The sequence below is a fragment of the Petromyzon marinus genome, chromosome 19 (genome assembly GCF_048934315.1).
Source record: "Petromyzon marinus isolate PM22_M1 ecotype Great Lakes invasive population chromosome 19, UKy_Petmar_22M1.pri1.0, whole genome shotgun sequence".
Classification (NCBI taxonomy): Eukaryota; Metazoa; Chordata; class Hyperoartia; order Petromyzontiformes; family Petromyzontidae; genus Petromyzon; species Petromyzon marinus.
Window position 1 is genome coordinate 11,682,652 of NC_133685.1, and position 23,009 is coordinate 11,705,660.

The 23,009-nt window shown below is 44.0% G+C and overlaps 1 protein-coding gene across 2 annotated transcripts; it reads right to left on the reverse strand.

Moving 5' to 3' along the window:
* Positions 1 to 4,574: 4,574 nt before the first annotated feature.
* Positions 4,575 to 21,092, reverse strand: KYNU (kynureninase). Of its 2 annotated transcripts, none has more exons than XM_032956831.2 (14): positions 20,983 to 21,092; positions 19,319 to 19,510; positions 18,178 to 18,304; positions 17,290 to 17,372; positions 16,211 to 16,272; positions 14,539 to 14,610; positions 13,920 to 13,994; positions 12,833 to 12,979; positions 12,094 to 12,192; positions 9,907 to 9,980; positions 9,318 to 9,370; positions 9,072 to 9,157; positions 7,821 to 8,045; positions 4,575 to 6,746 (listed from the first exon to the last, which is right to left on the reverse strand). In XM_032956831.2, the coding sequence occupies exons 2-14, from the start codon at positions 19,506 to 19,508 to the stop codon at positions 6,630 to 6,632; spliced, it is 1,410 nt and encodes a 469-aa protein (XP_032812722.1). In that variant the 5' UTR covers positions 19,509 to 19,510; positions 20,983 to 21,092; the 3' UTR covers positions 4,575 to 6,629. The 2 variants fall into 2 exon arrangements, with proteins under 2 accessions (XP_032812722.1, XP_032812721.1); XM_032956830.2 differs by having other exon boundaries at positions 20,926 to 21,022.
* Positions 21,093 to 23,009: the final 1,917 nt, after the last annotated feature.

Sequence of the window (23,009 nt, forward strand, 5' to 3'; positions counted from 1 at the left end):
CCATATTTATATCTGTACCGGTGCGTAGGTTTGCTCCGGTTTCTTCCCATTTGCATAAAACAGGATCATCAGTAATTGAATGTTGTATAAACGCCCATCAAGAATTGTCTGAAAACATCTTATAATAAAAACCCAAATGCAGGATCCTCCTGAATAAGTCACCGATGACTTAATGTGGCTTTCCTTGATGAACTGACCAATGATCATATTTACATGTTTCTTGACTTATTACGCTAACATAAATTACATACACTTAGAGGTCGTCCATAAATGACGTCACGCACCTAGGGGAGCGGGGGGCGGTCAGACATTTGTGACGATGTGTGACGAGGGGGGTGGGGGGAGAAATCTGACGTCACATCAAAATGCGCAACTTTTAATATAAACAACACTAATTTGTATTAATTTTCATTATTAACTATTTGATTATTTAAATTTACTAAGGTCACCTTTAATTTATTCCATGAAGGATAATTTTGCTTCTCCATCGGAGAATGCAAAAGCATAAATTTAGTTATTCAACATTTTTATTTTAATCATTCTACCAGGGCTTTTCATTCTGTGGAATGAATATGTGATCGTTATAATTGTACTCTCCATTTTGCCTCATTCTACTCCAAAGTTTCAAGTATTTTTTATAGTTATAATTACTTGTAATATATGATAATAATAAGATAATTTCAATATAATATTCTGAACATCTGCAGTTTTAGTTAGACGTTGAATATTTCCAAGTTAATTTTATGCTAAATTTCAGCTTTCCAACGCCTCCATTTTAATAAATGTTTTCGCCTACAACATCAGAGTGCAGCGCCACATTAAATACGCCCTACAATGGCAATAGTTTAAAGCGATTTGAGCATGTTTTATGTGTTTTGGGGGGGGGGGGGCAGAGCTTTGTGACGTCATATTTGAGGGGGGGCTGACTTTTTGTGACACCGTGTGACGAGGGGGGGTCAAAAAACGTCCAAAATTGCGTGACGTCATTTATGGACGGCCCCTTTGATGTCTCAACAGCGTTCCGGAGATCGCGTGACGTGAGGGTTCTGCCTTTGTAGTGAGGGTTGTGAGTTGACGCCGACAGACAATCTACCCGTTAAGCTTAACCGAAATGGGGAATATTTTTCAGATCCCAAAAAAATAGTTGACAATTTTAACCTTCATTTTTCTGAAGCTGGTAATCTTTTTGATAATGTATTGGGAGTCACACTTGCTCATGCAAATTCCTACACCCCTGTCCAAACATTAAACGAATTTAGTTTCCAGCCAATCCACGAAAGTAATGTTCTGAAACAACTGTCCTACCTCAAAGGGTCCTCCTCTACCGGAGCAGATAGTATTCCCGTCTTTGCTCTACTAACTGTTGGTCACATAATATACAAACCTATAGCCCATATTTTCAACCTATCCATCAAAGAAGCATCAGTTCCTCTAGAATGGAAACATTCCTATGTCTGTCCACTTCACAAAGGGGGCCCTAAAGATAATCCAAATAACTACCGACCTATTTAAATTTTGTCCCAGTTGATGAAAATTTCTGAAAAATTATTGAACAACCAAATTAGCAGTTTCCTGTCCACCAACAATCTACGACATCTAAAACAATCTGGGTTCCGAAAAAAATACAGCACCACATCTGCTGCATTCGACTCTCTGAATCACATTTACAGTAGCCTTGATAATAAGCAGTACTGTGCCTGTCTTTTTCTAGACCTGTCCAAAGCTTTTGATACAGTAGACCACAACACCCTGCTTAGTAAACTAAGTTGCCTCGGTTTTTCCGAAAACGCAGTAAAATTGTTACAAAATAACCACTTTTCTCTCACCCAAGCTGTATTCACAGATGGTTGGAGAACCAGTGTTAAGATAACGAAAGGGGTTCCACAGGGTTCCATCTTCAGCCCCCTTTTGTTCTCTCTTTATGTCAATGACTTGGGCACTGACCTGGATTATTCCAGGGTAAATCTTTTTGCAGATGACACGATACTGATTACTGCTGGCCGCTCTCTGGATGACGTGATTACGAAGCTACAGGGTGATTTCAACAAACTACATCAGCCAGTTGCTCTTAAACTAGTCCTGAATACCTCCAAAACCAAGGTGCTATGCTTCTCACCAGGACTAAAGCAGGAAGTTATTTTTCCCCAATTACATTCCTTGAATAATTATCAAATAGAGCAAGTCAAGATCTATAAGTATCTTGGGGTCATCCTGGATTCAAAACTGAATTTTGAAGATCACATTGATTATATTGGTAAAAAGACAAAAATAAAAATAGGTTTTCTGTATCGACACAAGCACTGCTTCCCCCCAATGTTCCGTTTGGAATTGATGAAAGCTACCATACTCCCTCTACTTGATTACTGTGACATCGTGTATAAATCAGCCCCAAGTACTGTACTGAAGAAGCTTGATTCCATCTGTCACTCGGCCTTAAGATTTACATTGAACTGCCCATATAGGTCTCACCTTCTGCTGAGAAGGTAATTGCCTGCAATCTACCAACCCTCGAGGACCTGCACACGACAAGGTCCATGAGGCGAGCGAGGAAGATTATGGCCGATTTCTCCCACCCTGAACACTCTCTGTTTCAGCTACTCCCCTCCGGCAGAAGGCTTCGGTCCATCAGGACCAAAACCTCACGCCATAAAAACAGTTTCTTCCCATCTGCTGCTGGCCTGTTAAACAAGGCCAAGGGCTAACACTGTTTTTAACATTTGATCTACATAACGACACCTTGCCGATATTAACTATGTTACCCTATTTGTATTTTTTATTTTTAAATTATATCTTAAAGCTATTTTATATTCGATATTTATTTAATTTTATATACTTCAGCCCCTTGGTGTTAGACTTTTAACCCTTATTATAGTAAGACTTGTTTAAAACTTATTTAAGATTTTAGATTCCTATATGTTGAATGTATGCACCATCCTGCCAAAGTAAATTCCGTATCGGTGTGAACTTACATGGCGAATAAAACCCTTTCTGATTCTGATTCTGACCACTGTGATCTCTACATTGGGTCAAACTTAACATCTCTTAATGTTCGACGGCTTGTGCACCAGATCTTAATTATTCACGATGTACTTACAAAAAAATCCGCAGACTACCTGCTGGATCTCCTCTCTGTTTCAAATAACAAATTTGACCTCTTCGCTCATTTACCAGCTTAACATTCCCTATTGCCGTACAAAAACTGGAGGAAGGGCTTTTGCTATTGATGCCCCCAAGGTCTAGAATGCTGTTGCCAATAAACTGCAACTTGAATCGCTACCAATGAGATCTTCTCTCAAAACTGCTCTAGAGGAGTTGTACACCCCTAGCTGCCACTGCTATTCATTGGCGTAAAATAAAATGTTTGGCTCCGGATGACGCTGCAAAATATTATCTGTATTTTGATTTAGCGTGCTGATCTTAAAGGTGCATTGAAAAATTTGATACTCCGACTGATGCTTCTGTTGTTGTGGAGTAACTCATGCAGCCAGCTATGGCTCTAGGATTTGGTGTTACATGTTATTTACGTAGTTTATTGTAAAAATTCGGTCACAGTCCCTATGATCACTGTTACGTTGCAATTATGGCTTTATTTTTTGGTAATTTCGAAACGTTTTTTGGTTTGGACATGTTTGTTTTGTTGTAGTGCGGAGTTAGACTGATGGCCTTAATCTAAGTTTTCTTGTGGTTGTTGTTGTTTGACTTGCATCCCACTGGGATTTTTTGCACACAGCGTTGGTGCACGGGGCTTTTTTCAGGAATATTTTGCTGTTTTTTTTTTCATGGATTTTCTGTTTGCACAGTCACATAGTCACTTTAAGATGTTTTCTTGTTAGTGTTTTTGTTTGTTGTGGTTGCACCCGATTCAAGATCCCAATGGCTCACAGGGCTATACCAAAATAAATAAACTGAAATGAACTGAGGGGGGAGGAGGCGCCTCGGCCCCCCATGTGGAGTGACGTCAGCCACTAATTATTATGAAGGGACGTCCATTTAGAGGCCGTCACCTTATAATGATTATTGAGGGGGGCTGTTCAAAGTGGAGTGACGTCACCTAGTCATGATTATTATTGAGGGGGGGAGGGTGCTTCATGTGGAGTGACGTCACCTGTTCATGATTATTGAGGCTGGGTGAAGGGGGTGTCCATTTGGAGGATATCACCTGCTCATGAATATCAATGAGCGGGGCTGGTCGATGTGGAGTGACGTCACGAGCGTTAAGGACAGACATTCCTGGGTGATGATAGTAGGTATTAAATCTTACCAATGATTCTCATGTTATCTGGGACACGATTCCAATGTCAAACCAGGCGATTTAAAACACGTGTCGCCTGATCTCTGGCTACAGCTCTCTGCTCTGAAATTAAGCCTTGGTTGGTCACGTAACTCTGTTGGTTACATTCATTCTTATGCTCATGTGTGCATATAATCATGCGTGTAATAATCGATTCTTTACAATATATTGAAATTGTATGTTGCCTTTAGGCTAATTGATCAAACAAGAGAGTACATGAGATACGGACATACCAAATAATGCAAACAAATACGGTAAATATCAAACAAAAACACAACATCGATTCAGGAATCAAAACGTGCCGTTTAATCTTGACAATTCATTAATTGTTATACGCATAATTACGCGATAAAATACCGAACTACTGCCGTTCACTGCTTTAACGCTGACACCAATACAGCTGCCGGTCACTCATCACCTAGAGTTACCACCAATACGAATATAACAAGTGAAGATTTACAGTTACCATAAAGGTGCAGTTGGTTGAACTTCACACGTGACAATCACGGCTTAAACCGAACACTCAGATTGTAACTATGACACGAATATCAGATTTCAGGTAAATATTGCACGAATACTGCCACTTTATTTAACCGAGCACAATATGCCCTTGCGGTCAACATCTAATTCCCGCGAGGTAACGGGATGTTTTAACAGTCGGTTCACCGACACACAGGAACTTCTGCTAACTCACAGTCTGTCAATATTTCATGTCTATTTCATGTATTCATTTTGTCTCGCAAAGCCTATCTTATAATCTTAGTTTTTTTCGGTAAAGTTACGTTGAAGGGAAACAACAAAATAATAAAATATATATAAAACAATAAAAAATTCTCACGACGTTTTCGACCAAACCAACACACCTGAAGACGACCGTTTGAGTTATGGTCGAAACGTCGTGAGAATTTTTTTATTGTTTTATAAATATTTTATTATTTTGTTGCTTCCCTTCAAAGTGACTTTACCGAAAAAACTAAGAATATGAATTACTGCAGTCACGAAAGCTTTAAATCAAAATTTAAGCCTATCTTAGTTTTCGTTTAATGAAATATAATACGTATTTAATTAAGCATGTGCAAACACCCGTTTAAGCCCCATGCTAAACCCTGACTGTATGTGTACGAAGTTTTTAGTCACATGGCTACAGCGCACTCTCAATGCTCTCTGGGGTCTACAGCACTCTCCACCTCATTTCCTGCGCACAAAAAAAAACGTACAAAGTTCCCTCTTCTTAAAACTTTTCAGATATTGACTTTTCCTTCATTTGTCTCGAGATGTAATCGTATGAAGGTGCTTCATACATCGGTATTGCATTGTATCACATTTGGCTATTATTCACATAAACAGGCAGAAGGGAGCGGGGAGAGGTAGACTGTTGACATCAAACTAACTTACTTGCATATCCTAGCAACTTATTTTCTCGCACGAATCCAGTGACCAAGGAGAATACCTAAGAGCGGACGGTGGGAGACTGTCAGGTCAGACCTTAGTAGTCGTGGCAGAGGGCGGAAAGCGTTGGCGAGGTGAAGCTGATCATCATTGGCATTGGCCTCAGCAACATCTTGATCTTGATTATGTATATAAAATTATCTATAATTAATGTATAAATTCCTCCAATTGAAATTTTGATTCGAAGGAACATCTAACCCTAAAAAAGGGAAACAGCTTTTTTCTTGAAAATATGAACCCGAGGCTTACATCCTGGGCTCCCCGGCAACTTTGTTTGAAGCTTCATTACTGAACAAAAGACTTTAAAGTTGCAAGTCAAGCGTGTAATTATAGTGCTCCTGTGATGGAATCATATTATAATGGGAGATACATAAGGAGAAATTACGAGAGCACTATAATTACACGCTTGACTGCAACTCTATAAAGTATGTTGTTCATTAGTTAATCTTCAAATGCGCATTGGGCAGCCTGGGCCATGCAGCTTGTGGTGGTTCTTACCAACAAGATCAAACATTTGTTTTTTTTGGGCAGTATCTTACTCTTAAGTCCACAACTTGTGTACAGGATTTTCTATACTCTATAAATTCGGTAACATTGTAAATTAGCCCTGTGTAATGTTACGCAAGTTTCCTATCTGGAATCTGGATCAACGGCTCATGTAGTGTCAATGAAAAGGTTTCATTTTGAATGACTGCCCCAAGTCATAAACTGTATCTTCTGCTACCTCTACATAATACTCGGGTTCTACATTTTGCCAAGGTTCCAGATTTTCTCCTGGACCTACAGAACAGGTTGCAATCGTCTAGATCGTGAACTTTGTTATGATTTACTGCATGCTACTTATCTTGAACCCCATATCCCCGGTCCTATGCGAGATTTGTACCCGCGACTACTGGACGGCATTCAGTGCTTCTGCCAGGGTGTGCACGAAACGCCAGACGTCTTGAAATGAGTTGTAGAGCGGAGTTGGGGCCACCCGCAACACGAACGGCTCCCGCATGTCACACTGCCGGTAGACATGGAGGATGGCCACAGGGACACACGGGGAGGGACCGGGGTGAGGGATCAGGGTGAGGGACGGAGGCAACAGGGATAGAGGGGACAAAGGTTGGAGGGGGGAGGTGGTGCAGAGGATAATGATTTGAGGATAGAGGGAAAAGATTAGTTATTATCATTATAATGATCAATATCAACATTATTAACATTAATATATAAAAAAATTGTTATAATTTCTAGAATTAACATGTTCAATCGTATATAACCATGTCCAATATTGCAACATCATTATCAATGACAGCATTAAAGCATCCGAGGCAATGTAAGCATTCATAAAGCCCATTATTTCCTCATCGCTTGCAAATGTCGGTTGCTGGCTCAGCGCTATTTTTTTAAAGTTATTCTTCATTGTACATATTTGAACTGGTCCTGGGCCTCCCCTAGGTCGACTCAGCCTCAAATGAGTGCCTGGTGTGGTGTGTAAGCATCGTCACTGGGGAGACAAAGGCGGCCGGGCGTGGTGTTGGCCACCCACCCCCTCGTATGCCGTATCGGCCTTTATAGGTGCTCGCTAATAGCACTTGCCCCAAAAGTCTGTTAAAGGCTATACGGGGGGTTGTTGTCATTATTTGAGGAATGGAGCGTTAATGCAGCGGTTAGCATGCTGCGCCACAAAACTGGTGACCCGACTTCGATTTCCGCTCACCACCAACATTGGTGACGAGTGTCTGAACTGGGCCTGGGCCTCCCCTAGGTCGACCAAGTCTCAAATGAGTACCTGGTGTGGCGTGTAAACATCGCCACTCGGGCTATACAGGATATTTTTGTCTTTGTTTGAAGGAATGTACACAAAGTCAATCATCTCAAGTCCGCTAACCCATAACACCCCGAGCCTGTCCCGCAAACGTCTACCAAGTGTACCTTTGACACTTTATGTGGTCTCAAGTTATGTGCCCAGCCTGGCGCAAGCACTATGGTGACATAACAGCCATGTGGTGGTGAAAGGCGGTCGATGTTGTTGTTGTTGCTGCTGCTCCCGCTGTATGCGGAGTGCGCGTGTGCGAAGCGAACGCGAGCCACTCACAACGACGCCCCTGCGCTTGAGCTCATGGTAAACGACGCCGATGGGAATGGAGAACGAGAGCGACAGCTGACAGCCGCGCTGCTCGGGATCGCTGGGCGTGATAAGGCGCACGCTCGCACCTCCCTTGGGGCTCTCGGCGAACAGCGTGAGCAGTAGCAGCTCCAGGTAGCCGGTGAGCAGTCGCGACTTGGCGCGCAGCGCAGGCATGCTAGCCTCCACGAAGATCTGTGGTTACAAATCAGTGCAAGGGGGCAACCGGGGCCCTGTTTTACCTTTCGGACTGTGAGAGAACGTGCGGCGAGTGAGCACCAATTACAGTCGAGGCTGGCAGATGTTGATCGGCGTATTGTACCGGGCTCGCGTTTTTATCGCAATAAAAAAAAAGTTTGGCTGGCACTTGGGATGGAATGAAGCAGACCTTCTTGATAGAAGGTCCTGTCCTCACATTTATAAGTCTGATCAGCCATTTGTTGTCTGACATTTTTTTCCATTTAATACGAATGTACACTTAAGATTATGGGTGCAGGGGATGCATTGATTCGTGGATTCATGTTGACTCTTAAGCTCACGTTATGCGCCACAGTCCTTGTGTAAGAATCAAGGCTGTTTAATTCGTATATGTTGTATGTAATGGATTCATCACTTGATACCTGCGACTGTTAAAGGCTACATTTAAGGCAGGGGTGGTGGGCAAAGCGGGGGGGGGGGGGGATATTGAAACCCCTACGTAGCACAAAGTGGTGGTGCCACTAGCACTACAGCATGCTGTTATCCGTCTCCAGAGTGATAACCTTGAGACCGTGAGCAAGCTGCATGGTGAATAGAGATGCATATGGACATGCATTGTAATTAATATGCATACATTAACCACCACCCCCTCTGGTCTACGCACCAGATTGGCTCACAAGTGACGACATCACATTTACCCCCCTCAATTTAAGACCGAAACAGGAGAATTCCTCCATAACTCTGGCCATCGTCTGATGATGCTGGCTGTAATTACCGGTGAAACATCGTACTCGAATTATAGATGTTGTGGGTTTACTCTCTAACACACTGGTATTCTGTACTAGTAACGAATTGGCATGGTTTGTTTACGTGACAAACCTTACTAATTAACCGTTTTGGGTGGTGGCGGGTTTAACGACATTTATTTTTACACGATCTAACCTAAAAAAACCTCTTATGGAGCACATGGCCCATTCTAGAATATACACAGGATGCCATTGAGTGTATAGAGTAAATGTATACCTTTAAGCTGGCTTCTAGCGGACACACGAGCAGGATGGGTGGGTTGGAGATGCGGAAACCGCTTACTCCAGCACTCAGCTGCAACTCTTGATACACAGATAAGAAAGAGGTTGGACATATTGAGGCACAACCGCACTCGGTGTCAACTGCACGGTGTTCCGGCATTTCGACACAGATAGGCATGGAGGTGCGTGCCGAGTGTGATCATGTTGGCGTGCGTGTGGCCGTGTGTGCTGAGCCATGTACTGTTGTCCATTTTCATCCGGGTCTCATACTTGTGACCCCACCAGCCAATGAGCCTGCAATTAGAGGAACACGTTTGTTAAAAACAGTGTGGCCTCAAAAGAACAAAATATATATAATAGCTGACGTTTCAGGCATTGGCCCTTCTTCATAGCACAGGGTTGGGCGGTCAATGATTACTTCAATTACTATGCTCTGTATTCTCCACTGACTCAACCTTATACTTTACCACGGCATTATTGTTGTCATTAGTTCATGGGGACTGGTGGTGCAGTGGTTGACATGCTGATTTATGAATCCAGATATCCGAGAGTTTGATTCTCGGCCACGGATAACATCAATGGCAAGTGGTATTAGAACCTGACCTTGGTATACCTGAGGTCGACTCAGCCTGAAAAAAGTTTCTCATGCCATATGCGAATATCAGTAACGGGGACATAAAAGTGGCCTGGCATGGTGCTGGCCATACCATCCCTTTGTGCATCATGCCAGCTTTGAAAATTGCTCATGAACATCACTTGCCTCAAACAGTCTCTATAAGGCTATCTGGGGGACATTTGTCTGTGTGTGTGTGTGTGTCTGCAACACTTACACAGGATTGATCGTATTCATGTGCTTCTCATGAATGAAGGCTCCGGCCAACCCTCCAGCCCCCGAGTTCAAGTACTGAACAACAAGAAAAAGCAATCACTTATTGCAACGTCAACCGGTGGAGCAACTCGGGGAGAGGTCCCGGTTCAAATCTGGGCAGACACCCATCATTTAAACAAGTCTTCAAGTGTAGCGAGCTGATAGGCTCAGCACAGCTAGGAATAAGTGCGCAAACGAGCTAACACATTAAACTACTTTCTTAAATTTAAATGTACAGCTTTGAGGATTAACATTTTGTCCTCACTGTTAGAAAACAATAATCTCTGTGACAGGGCACATAGGGGAAAACATACTCCAAGGGACCTCTGAGGGAAGCCGTCTTCAAACACACCGGGTGATGCACAGCTATGTCACAGTTCCGAATAGATACCTCGTCTCATAGCATGACTCCGAGAGCACAATACGAATAATTGTGAGGGGGAAAAAATACAAAAAGTATATTGGACTTTCATCTGTTGGGGTCTATTCTCAAAGCGTCTAAACCAGGGGTGGGGAACGTCCGGCCCGCGGGCCGTATGAGTCCCGCAAAATCATTTGGTCTGGCCCTGCCAAGGCAACCGCAGGCGGGACTGGAAATTCAATAAATCTAGGAGCAAACCTGGACAAGCAGTTTCGAGTAGCAACATCGTCAATACCAGCTAACATCATTAATACCAGCTAACATCATCAATACCAGCTAACATCATCAATACCAGCTAACATTATCAATACCAGCTAACATCATCAATACCAGCTAACATCATCAACACCAGCTAACATCATCAATACCAGCTAACATCATCAACACCAGCTAACATCATCAATACCAGCTAACATCATCAATACCAGCTAACATCATCAATACCAGCTAACATCATCAATACCAGCTAACATCATCAATACCAGCTAACATCATCAATACCAGCTAACATCATCAATACCAGCTAACATCGTCAATACCAGCTAACATCATCAATACCAGCTAACATCATCAATACCAGCTAACATCATCAATACCAGCTAACATCATCAATACCAGCTAACATCGTCAATACCAGCTAACATCATCAATACCAGCTAACATCATCAATACCAGCTAACATCATCAATACCAGCTAACATCATCAACACCAGCTAACATCATCAACACCAGCTAACATCATCAATACCAGCTAACATCATCAACACCAGCTAACATCATCAATACCAGCTAACATCATCAACACCAGCTAACATCATCAATACCAGCTAACATCATCAACACCAGCTAACATCATCAATACCAGCTAACATCATCAACACCAGCTAACATCATCAATACCAGCTAACATCACACGCCTCGCCAAAGAGAAGCAGTTCCAGCCATCGCATTAGGGGCGAGTTAATTAAATCTTTGACCAAATATAACAGGCTAATTTTTAAGTTGATAATTTTGTATGGCCCGCGAATGATGTTATATAAATATCCAAATGGCCCTTGGCAGGAAGAAGGTTCCCCACCCCTGGTCTAAACGTTCGTCTGCTTTGTCTAACCCTATCACTGTATTTCGTCTCAAACCTCTTGATTTTACCTGTAATTGTAACTGGAATTTGAATGATTATTATTACCTTACATTTCCAGTACAGTTCTAAAGTTATCTTCCATCTGTTACATTCAGGTTAAACTTGCAAAGTAAAGATTGTATCTGTTCAGCTTCACACAGACACTGTTATATATAAAAAAAAAGCTGATCCTTATGAGAGACAGGCATGTCTTTGAAGAGAGAATATATCTCTGCAGGCACCTGCCTATACATATAAAGACGCATGCTTAATAGGTCCAGGTGTCCCTTGAGAAATTATCCTCACGATTTAATAATGAATTTTCCTTTACCCACTCATGCATCACATCCATCGAGGTCATCATCATCAGTCTCTTGCTCCCCGTATCCCGAGGTGGACAACAATAAGATATACTGTACATGCATTCGGGGATTCCCTTTGATTCCTAAAGCCACATGAAACCACAACAAATCTTTGGTCTTGATTTTAATTAATTCATGCACAAGAGGATTAAGCATTGTGCTGGAGTTGATGCTTGCCGACTGTACGGCGACTATACGAGAGGAGCCAGGATGTCGGCGAGTGGGGGGGACGAGGCGAGCGCTCACCTTGTACGAGCACCAGCAGGCGAAGTCCACCTGCCACTCGTGCAAGAAAATCTCCACGTTCCCCACGGCGTGCGCAAGGTCAAACCCCACCAGGCAGCCCTGCTCTTACAACCACGCACCTCCGATTAGCACGGTTGGCTACGTACGGTGCGAAAGAATTTCAAAACACATACACGCGGAAACCACACGGCGACCCCGCGGGAAATGCTCGTGCGCAGAGCCTTGTGTCTGGCAGTTGGCGTAGCTATCCAGCGTGCAGGCGGTGCAACTGCACCAGGGCCCAGGGGCCAGGAGGGGCCCAGACGCTACGTTATCAAGAAGGGAAAAATTGGATAGACGGTGGAGGTCAATTTCATTCATTGTACCAGGGCCCATGCCAACAACGCTAAGCTACTGCCTTGTCTGGTTACTTCATTGTGTCAATATACACAATCTACCGCAAAAATGTAGAATACACTACGTAGAACTTTTCTGTACTGCACTGGATGGGTTGTCAGTGTTTGTCAAGGGGTTTTACCCAACAGCATTGAACAGCCCACTAAACTGGTTCAGAGTTTTCCTGCTTCAACAAGATGCCATCGTTCACCGCAACATATATACATATATATAAAAAAAATGAATTCGTAGATGGAACCACAAAAACTTAATTGCGACAACTTGGAAAATCTCTGGAGGGGGTGGGGGAGGGTGACACGTTCCACTCCTCACAATGCACGCAGGCACGTGCATGTGTGAGCACCTTGGTGTGTGCAGCATGGGTGATGGCGGGCATGTCAAAGAGCTGTCCCGTGTAGTACTGCACGCCACCGAAGAGGACCAGGGCGATAGAGTCTCCCTCCCTCTCCAGGATCTCCAGCACATCCTCAGGACGCAGTGTCTCCTCCCCCTAAGCCGGGCAAGGAGGTGCGGGAAGCGGAGTTGGGAAGTTTGCGGTGAGAGTGCATGGGGTGGTTCGCTCATTAAGAAGTACACGAGTGAGCAGCGGGCACGTGACGATTTCGCTGAAGATATTATTGCATGTATGTCGAACTTCTTTTCGCGTCGTAAGTAGCCAACCGTGCTAATCTTACGTTCGTGATACAAGCATCACATTGCGTGAGAACCGATTATTTATAATTTATGCAAATGGTGTTCAAATTATATTCTGTTACATTCAGGCAATTGAGCAAACAAAATGTTACAAAATGAGACAGAATAAATGGGAAACAATACAAATGATATGGTAATAAAATTAGAAGGGGAAAACAAAAACAAGTAAATTCCAGAATCGAGCCATGAATGTGAATCATGGAAATTGATTTAAATGTTGGGTCAGGGTTGATTGGAGGTGAGGTGAATGGTCTACATGCTTTGTCAACAGTGCAAGGGGTGTGCAGGCAGACGAGTGTGCATGCTGCCAATGGATGTGTAGACAACATGTAACCCTAAATCGACTCTTACAAGTTCTGTAAACTTGAGAAAGTCATCGGACAGAAACGTATGGGCAGGCTGGCAACAATTAATAAAATACTACACAAGCAAAATATTATTTCTAGAAAGCAGCAATCACCGCGATTGTGATCCTGTTTATCGGTTTCGTAATGTCCCATGACATGAACGATGGGAGGACTGATTTAATGGACTCCAATCTCGAATTATTCTCTTGTATTTATTCACTTTTCTATTGTTTAGTTTGTTGTCCTTCCCTGCACCTCCGATTAGCACGGTTAACTACATAACGGTGCGAAGGAAGTTCAACGTACACACACGCGCAAAAACATTTACCCCTTCAAAATGCCACCTCCCACGGGACAATACGTGTTTCTCCAGCAACAATGACTGCTGACCTGACGAGGCAATATCTGCAGCATGGTCTTCTCTGGGTCATGGCCACGCAGTCGAATCTGAGACTCCATCGCATACTGTTTGGGAGGCGAGGTGAGAAGGTGGGGGGTGGAGATGCGGTGGGTGAGCAAAGTGCTTCGGGGAAGTGAAGCACGCAACACAATATAATCGCCGCAACTGAAAACGGTACCACCCATTGCTTACAACGGGAATAATAGTGCGCCAATTATTTACTCACGAAGGCTTTAATGGGTCAAGGTTTTTTTTCTTCTTCTTTTTCTTCAGAGAGGCTCCTGTATTGAGGCGATGTTTGACCAATATCATTGAGTGGCATGTGGGAGGAAACCCGAGCACCACGAGAATGCGCGCTGATGAGGGATGACGCTGCCATCTCCTGGCCACCTCGGGTGCTGTTGGCACCGTTAAAACACGGCACACGTTGCTGCTGCGCTTGTTTACACGTGCTATGTAAAGATTGTCCCTGGCGCAGGACTGACAAGTAGAGACGGGCCCTGCCAAGCACCTTGCCCTCCCAATATATAATCAATAAACTGCGTTCGCACACGTTCAATGCACTGTTACAGCGCTCATCGTTAATATACAACGAAAACGATTACTCACATAGTCTGATGGGAACGATTTGGCTTCCAGCATGATCTTGTATCGCTGTGCAGTGGGCTTATAAAATGCCAGCTGAAAGGTACACACGTGAAATCACACAATATAAGAGAAGGCTGATGCCTCAATCGTGACCTTATAGACGGTCGGAGCGAGCACTGCTGGCGAGTATCCGTTAGGTTCTGCATAACACACGAGGAGGTGGTGGATCCACCACCATAACCAGCAGCTGCATTTGACTTCCGAGTGCTAATGTTAACACATGGGACCAGCTACTCACAGCACTAAAGCGCACTGCACCGAGGTAAAAAAAAAACTCACACAATTCTCACTCATGCTCTGATAATGGCCCAAACATCTGGAATCCATCACTTCAAGTAGACACACAGAGACCCATAGACTTGCACAGATGCCCATAAACTCAGTGTAGACTCAGCGGGCATGTTTCTCTGTTAATGTTCGAAACACTTGGAAATCCATCGCTTCACAAATGTTCATGGTCACTCTGACATCTAAATCACGATTTGATGCTGAGCTCTCATTTTGTTGATAACCTCACTTGCAATTGCATTTCTCAAATAATCCTATTCCATTTACATATTAGTATAGTAGCCACCTTATATATGTGCAGTGTTTCAAAAGTATAAATGAAATGATGCTATGATCAATCGAAATTTTTTTTACCCTAAACAATTTACGCTACAGGGAAGTTTTTTTATACATTGATTTAAGTTTGTGAGATTTTTCCGATTTTGCATGTAACAGTTGTTTTGCTTTATCGCTGTGCTGTTTTGCTTTTTAATTTCGGTGGCCCATGGCACTCTTGCAAATAAGGCAATCCTGGTCTCTTGAGCTCTCACCTGATTAAAACAAATAACCTTGAAACCACACATTTTTTGGCCAAGTCAACATAGGGGAGGCATGGATCACATTCAGGTTCCATCTCCTACTTGTGTGGTACATTGCCTGGAATAGTACAAGGTCACTTCGTATTGCGCTAGCAACGAAGGCACTTCCCTTCACAAACACACAAAGATAGTTTTCAGCGTTGTTCATATAAATATTATGCGTTACTTTATGGAGCGTCACTAATCCAATTTGCAACGCTGCGCAATTTGTAACGTGTACACAGTTTTCGAACGGAGGCATGGGATGCCAGACACGTGGAAAGGCAGCCAGCAGGGCGCCAACAACTGACCAAGCTCTGTGGTCTGCCAATAGGGGGCGATACTTGCTGAATGGATTAGTTTAACACGTCGGCTTTCACGACCAATATTATCCATAATAATTTTTTTTGGGTTAGATTGCTTAAATGTGTCGGGTGGTGGCGGGTTTATCGACACGTCTATATTTACGCGATCTTACACAAAAAGCTCCCCAATGTATTTGTGGGTAATTTCTAATTTAGCAAATGTGAATCATGACACCTGATTAAATGCCCTACTTTTGCCAAAGATGTCACGCTATATTTAACCTCCACCCTAATGCAGATGGCGTATATTTTATTATTAACGCACCTGCAGTAATAACCAGGCGGTTAATGGATTCAAACCTTGACCCTCTTCAAGAAGCGGCGAACGCGCCGATGCTAGGCCATTTCACCGCCCCAAAAACCAATAAACCCTCACTTACAAGTTAGAAGCCACCTTAAACCCTGAACCAGTGCAGCTCTTACCATCAGAAGATGCAGGTTAATGGACAGGCCATTCATCACCGCCACCTCATGGGCCTCCGCTCCTGAACGTCACCACGTCCAACTGTTAGTGTTGCGAGTTTACTTATGCACATTTCAGAACCGCAGATAATAGGCGCTTTTGCCAGCAGCTGCCACCAAAATCCGTGAGATTCATAGGTGGCCGGCGATTACCGGCCCTTTCAGTTACCTGCATGACGACTAAAGTGACCGTGGCTTCCGTTTGGGAATTCGCACACCCAGCCAATTCACTTGCCTCTCACTACCCCCTCCACGTGTGTGCAAAAGTCTTGGCTGCTCAGAGCTAGAGCGAGACTTTACAACATATTTTGATGGCGCTATGGAGTAGGGTTGCACGTGCACGGTAGGTAACGAGCGTGCCCCATTGACGTGCCACCCTTGGGGGGAACTGTTCAGGTGTCGTTGCAGTCACTTGTCGTGGCTGCCAAAGCGATCTCGGTGCACATTCAATGGAACCTACGAGTAAGGCATGAGAGAACTGATTCGCATTTTCAAACTTGGCCAGATACAAAGCAACGCTTTATGAATGTATTCACAAGGCATTTCTGCAAAGCTGAGCTCTTCAGCCAACAGACAATCACAGCCTGGGTTGGCTGTGATGTCATCAAGTCTCCCGCGCTATGTGTCGGGTCTGCTATCCGTGCATGATTGGCTAACGAGCAACATGCAGAGGGGCTTCTCGTGCTGTTGGCTACTGCTGAGCATGGATGTGAATATGGTGCTCAGCGGCAGCTGATAAACGTGGCCGGGACTGTTTGGATTTTTATTTTGTGGGATGTCCTGTGACTCGCACCCCGAGCATACAGCATCCTGTCCCATGTGCTAGCCATTACATACCAGCAGCTCCAAACAGTAAAACGTGCTAGATTGCTTAAAGCATCTCAACAATGTAACATACAGTGTTGGTTTTGTTCGCGGTCACAAGTCCATGCATGCTATATTATGCATTATACTTTGAACAAAAAATTATCAAACCTCAATGAGCCAAGGCAAATTTATGTAAAATATAAAGGTGTGAGCCATGCAATGCATTGTCATACCTACGATTGTGGCCATGTTGGCAGTGAGAATCTCGTCGCACAAAGCCCAGGGCCTGGCACCTTCATGGTGTCCATACACCCCCCTGTAAGGCAGCACACACCGGCTTCGTGAAACTCTAAATATTGCAATTGGGAAAGAAGCCGGAGAGTTATGGAATTTTCAGACAAGTACTCACGTGAGCAATATTGGACTCTAAACCCCAGGGAAGAACAGCTGATGTACACCACAGAAATGAGAATGACAAGATGATTATCAGATATCACTCGACTTAGATGGGGTCAGAAACTGAGAGATGAGGGAAGAAGGCGAAAGTTGGGCCCATCTCAGAGAAGCTGAAAGAAATGTAACTCCGACAGCTCAGACATGTCATAAGAAAATAAGAAAATCACTTCAGAAGCAAGATGATTAAAATGAAAGCACAATGTATGTTACACTTCTTTCGCACTGCATGTAGCCAACCGTGCTAATCGAAGGTGCGGGGAAAGGAGAACAAACTAACAGAGTTATTCTATGTAACTCTATGAGTCTCTATGTAACTATCGATCGCTATGTAACTCTATACTAATGTACATCTGTGAAAAAGAGCTTCATAGCTCATCAGATTTATCAAGGATTAAAAAAAAAGATTCTCGACAATAAGTTACGGAGATCTCAATGTAGCTCTATGAGTGACTCCTATTCGAGCGACTCCCATTCGAGCGACTCTCGTTGCACTAAGGTGAAGACTGTGAGGCGAGCAGAGAAAGAGGTGGCTCTAAGTGGTGAGCCAGGATATAGAGGGATGTGGCATGAAGGTGAATGTGGTGGCCCAAGAAAGGAACAGATGGAGCACGGGGGGGAATGGCAGAGCCCCCACTTGGATGAAAAACGGCAGGAAGAAGACTCACGTGGTGGCCCATTTGTGCAGCTCCTCCTCCAAAACAGTGCGGACAGCACGCGGCATCAGCCCCAGCGAGTTTCCCGCCAGGTACACGCACTCCTGGTCCATGTCTCCTTCCAGCAGTGACTTGTCCACTAGCACGGGGGAACACAAGGACAGATGTTTTTTGTAGCAATTATATATTTTTTTTGATTGACGCTTAATTATTTAATGCAGGGGTGGGGAAACGTTCCTTTACCAAGGGTTAAATAGGACTTTTAAAATCCCTTTGGCAGGGCCAGGCATGAACACGCACCTTAGCGTCATGCAATGACCCTAAAAATGTTGTGCATGACGACCAAGTGTGAAGAGAAGTGACAAAGCTTGCTGATTTTATAAACGTGGTGTTGCCAAGTTGAAAATATTCCCCTCTTATATCAGATTATTAGAGCTAAGGTGTGCTTGCAGTGACGGGTAAATTCCGTTTGCGGGTCGTTTCAATGTGCTCGGCGTTATGCGGCCGTGGGCCACTCCTGATTTAGTGAAAGATGCTTAACCCAGTCCCCATCTTATAGACAGGGTTAATATTAATATTACGCATGTAACGAGTCATGGATTAAAACCAATCCGTAGACTCACTGCATATTGTGTGTGTGCGAGACCTGCTCATTGACAATTCATGCAAATCATTTGGAAATTATACGCCGTTCCATTTAATGCGAACTGTACATACGAGTCAAAACGAGAAAGAATAGAAATTGAGCCAGCAAAAAAGAGACACAATAATCCAAACATGAACTGAATCGCGATCCTGAATCTTGACTTTTGATCATATTTGTTTGTTGCCGAACAACCGCATCTGTACCAAAGTTGACAACAACAAAAAAGTCAGTTTCCCTGCTATAACACGGTGTAGCGTTCGTCTCGTTTAGTGACAGTGATGCAATGGTACAAAGTCCACATTGTTATGACACTGGCTCCGTTTGACTTTTCCCCGCTACGGACTTCCCCAAACAGGCGAGACTAACTTTATTGACCTCCCCACCACCACCCCCCCTAAAAAAAAAGAGGTGAAGGACGCGACATGATTATAAGTCACACACAGCCAAAGCATTTGGCGTGCAGTTAGGTGACGAACCGAGCACCTTGCTGGGGTTGCCCCATCTCACCGGCGGACAGGTCGCGCATACGGGGCACGTGGAAGGATTCGCGGAAGCCACGGAGGGAGTCCGTCGCGTCAAGGTGCTCGGCGAGACGGCGTGAGGTCACAGGGCAGGTCAGCGCGGTCGCCATAAGTTGCAGTTTCGTCGCCGGATGCCCTTCATCCCACCGCTTGGTCCCCTGCTGCTGCTGCTGCATGCCTATAGAGTTACGGAGAGAAATATCACCCCCGAAAGCCTTAACAGACTGTTGGGGGGCATAGTGCTGTTGACGTGCACCGATGAATGTCGGAACGGCACACGAGGGGTTTGGGTGGACAGCACCATGCCCTGCCGTCTCCCAAGTGGCGATGTGTTGTTGGTTTTTTTTACACACCGCACCAGGTACTCGTTTGAGGCCAAGTCGACCGATGCGAGGGCCCAGGACCGGTCCAGATAATCGTCACTGGTGTTGGTCGTGTGCCCAATGTGCGAGAGATTGCATTCTTTTTACGAGTACAATTACTGCCAGAGAAACCTTGACACGTTGCATGTCCATTCCCACGTAGGTTAGCAGTCGCATCACAGTACTAGACTACATATTCATTGCACGATTTCCGTGAGTAACCAAATATATCTTGACTTAAAGCTTTCGTGACTGCAGGAATTCATATTCTTTGGGTCTTTCGGTAAAGGTCACGTAGATACGTTCAAAGAAAATAATAAACAAAAAAAAGCTACGACTTTTCGACCGCACACAAAAGCGGTGGTCATTTTGCTGATTTTCCTGATGACGACCGGCTTGTGTTGCGATCGAAACATCGTAGTTTTTTATTGTCTTTGAACCTATCTACGTGACTTTACCGAAAGACCCAAAGAATACAACCAAATACATGCCGAGTACCACCTAAACTTAACGTGAGAAATGTCTATAACGCCAATTTACCGTCTATGTGCATTTATCGGTACATGTATGGGCGTGCTTTACAATCTTCAATTGTGTAACCCCTTTAAAAGCGAATGCCTTTGTGGAATGTGATGCCAACGCGATCCTCTCTCTACACCATAAGGCAAAACAAATCAGAACTAGTTTTAAACAATACACGTGACCTGCACGCGATTTAGACAACACAGAGCATGTGCATGTTAAACAATGTGTTGTTTATTACTAAGTTGATACGTTTACTCCAAACTCTTGCTTATATGGAACCGAACGACGTTATATTCACATGTTGGTTGCCTTCACGCACGAATCGTTATGCGGTTGAGAACTTTAGTTTACAACAATAGTCCCAGCGTTTATTAACGTGAGACAAACACAACGGGGGGAACATTTTAACAAAAAATAGGTGACTCTCTCCGTCATTGCAGTTTTCTTTCAACAAATATTAAACGTGAAATAGTAACACACTGGATTACGGTGAGCTCAACGCTTTGGTACGTTTACAAGTCGATCCGAGAACATCATTTGCATTGGTGAGACATTCATCTCAACACTCCATTGTTGCACAAAGACGTGCATTACATCGAATTGTATTCATAATTACCCTCCCCCCCCACCCGAACAATGTCCAGAAAGCAAACACACACACAGAGCAACAAGCTATTTGAACAAAAGAGTCAGCAACGACGGTTACCTGGAGCTGTGTCTTACTCAAAACACCAAACAACTGACCCACGCAGTGTATGATTACCGGTGGGTTCCCAAAACGTGGCTTGGGAAACCACGCTGTGTGGCGGCGACCCGATTGGCTATCACAAATCCGCCCCCCGGGCGAGTGTCTGCCGTCCAGAATCCACGCCCGTTCCAACCAGTTCATCCATTTGCGGTGAACATGCCCGTGGGTGGTGGTGGTGTGTGTGTGTGTTTTACGCGGATCGATCCAACGCCAACATCTCACGAGGGGAACAAATATTTTTCGTCAAGAATGTGCCGACATAAAACTTGAAAGTGCACAATTGCAAACGCGCGGGCATCGCACAGGGTGGAAGTAAAGAAAACGTCGTTAACCACTCTTCAGCCACCCGGTGGTTAAGCTTTTTTGTTGGTCAGAATTTGATCAATACAGCGGCACGTATAAATAATATCTTTGTAAACGGGAAAAAAAATCGTGTTGGGTGGTGGAGAGTCCATGAACATAATTTGGCACAAAACTACGACATGGCACAGCCCAAAACCAACATTGGTCATTACAGAACTCCCCTAATCCATGGTGATATGGGGGAACCAATACCGTGTATCCTATTATCCGTGAGGTTATCGGCAATTTTCCTCCACTTATCTGCAATAAAAAGAACTGGCAGATTTATTGGAAACCGTTCCGAAATACAGGAATTGAAAAGCCGTGGATAATGACAGTTTCTGTGGACCCTACAGCCCCCCCCCCCCGCGGATAATTTGAGTCGCGGATTCCAGTACAGATTCGCGGATAACAGGAGTTGTCTTAACTTTTTTTGTCTTTGCAGCCATTTCCATTCCTGCATAGTACAATACAACAAATATTTCTGGCATTAGAGATGATCGACATCAAAGCTCACACTCTAGCAGACCTTTCAACCCAAAGTTAACGTCCTACAACACACTGGCTTAATAGCAAAGCACTTATCGCCATTCCCATTGGCTATTCATTGGGTAGGATTTACATTACCTTCATTGAACAAGTCTGAACAGATTGTATAAACAATTTACAGTTTGCATATTACCAAATTAACTGGAAGCTAAGCCCCTAGGGTTGAGCGTGGACAGTGTTTATAAATAAATAATTAAACTGGCGTCTTCAGCTGCTGCGGGACTACATTCGCAGCAAAGGGCAATGGAGAATGTTTTTGTTGTACAGGACTGTACTATGTTCCAACTTCCTTCCCAAACTGGACGCCTGACTAATTTGCTGTGTCGGGTGGTGGCGGGTTAAACGACACATTTATATTCATGCAATATCTAAGGCAAAAAACCTCTACGGACAATATTGATCGCGAATGCCTTCATGTTAATCTGGACACATTTATTAATGTGCACCCGAGATTCATAATGTGTTGTCCAGGACTGTACTATGTTCCAACGTCCATTCTCCCAGCCTTCACTATCCCGCAATGGCCAGCGTAGTGGAGGTCAAATAACTCCACAAGAGCCGCACGGAGGTGGAGAAGCACTCCATACAACAGTTGGTTGGAAAAAAAGGCCCGCACTGCACGTGCACAATTCGATCATTTACAGCTCTGCAAAACGGTGTTACTGAGGAGGTCCAGACCCAACTGCTGCACGGTAAGTTTGTTATGCTGTAGTAATGACATCCATGTAATCGGCATGGATTGCGGAGTTAACTGAGGGTCATAACGCTGACCCAGAGAGGGCGCACGTTGGTTTTACAATCTATTGTTGTTACGAAACATGATTTGGTGATGCTGGATCGTTGGCAGTGGTCCACAAACCCAAACGACATAAAACTCACAGTCGTCAATAACACTGCCTTAAATTGCAAAAATGTATTCAAGTTTCAAGTTTCATTTATTAGGTATAGCCCTGTGACTTGTGAGCCATGCGGCTCTTGAGTCGGGTGCAACCGCAACAAACAAAATATGAACAGAGAACATCTTAAAGCGACGACGCGCAACAGAAACATCCTGGATAAACCAGCAAATCTTCCAGAAAAAAACACCGTATTACAACGCTGTGTGCAAAAATCCCAGTGTGATGCAAGACAAACAATAACAACCATAAGAC

What these genes read in the sequence shown, in the direction of transcription:
- KYNU (XM_032956831.2), bottom strand. Translation starts at nt 19,508, where the DNA reads ATGCAGCAGCAGCAGCAGGGGACCAAGCGGTGGGATGAAGGGCATCCG. An exon ending in TTAACCTGCATCTTCTGATG is followed by an intron (nt 14,611 to 16,210) that starts GTAAGAGCTGCA and finishes TGTACCTTTCAG; the next exon opens with CTGGCATTTTATAAGCCCAC. An exon ending in CCCATGCTGCACACACCAAG is followed by an intron (nt 12,193 to 12,832) that starts GTGCTCACACAT and finishes TTGTAAGAGCAG; the next exon opens with GGCTGCCTGGTGGGGTTTGA.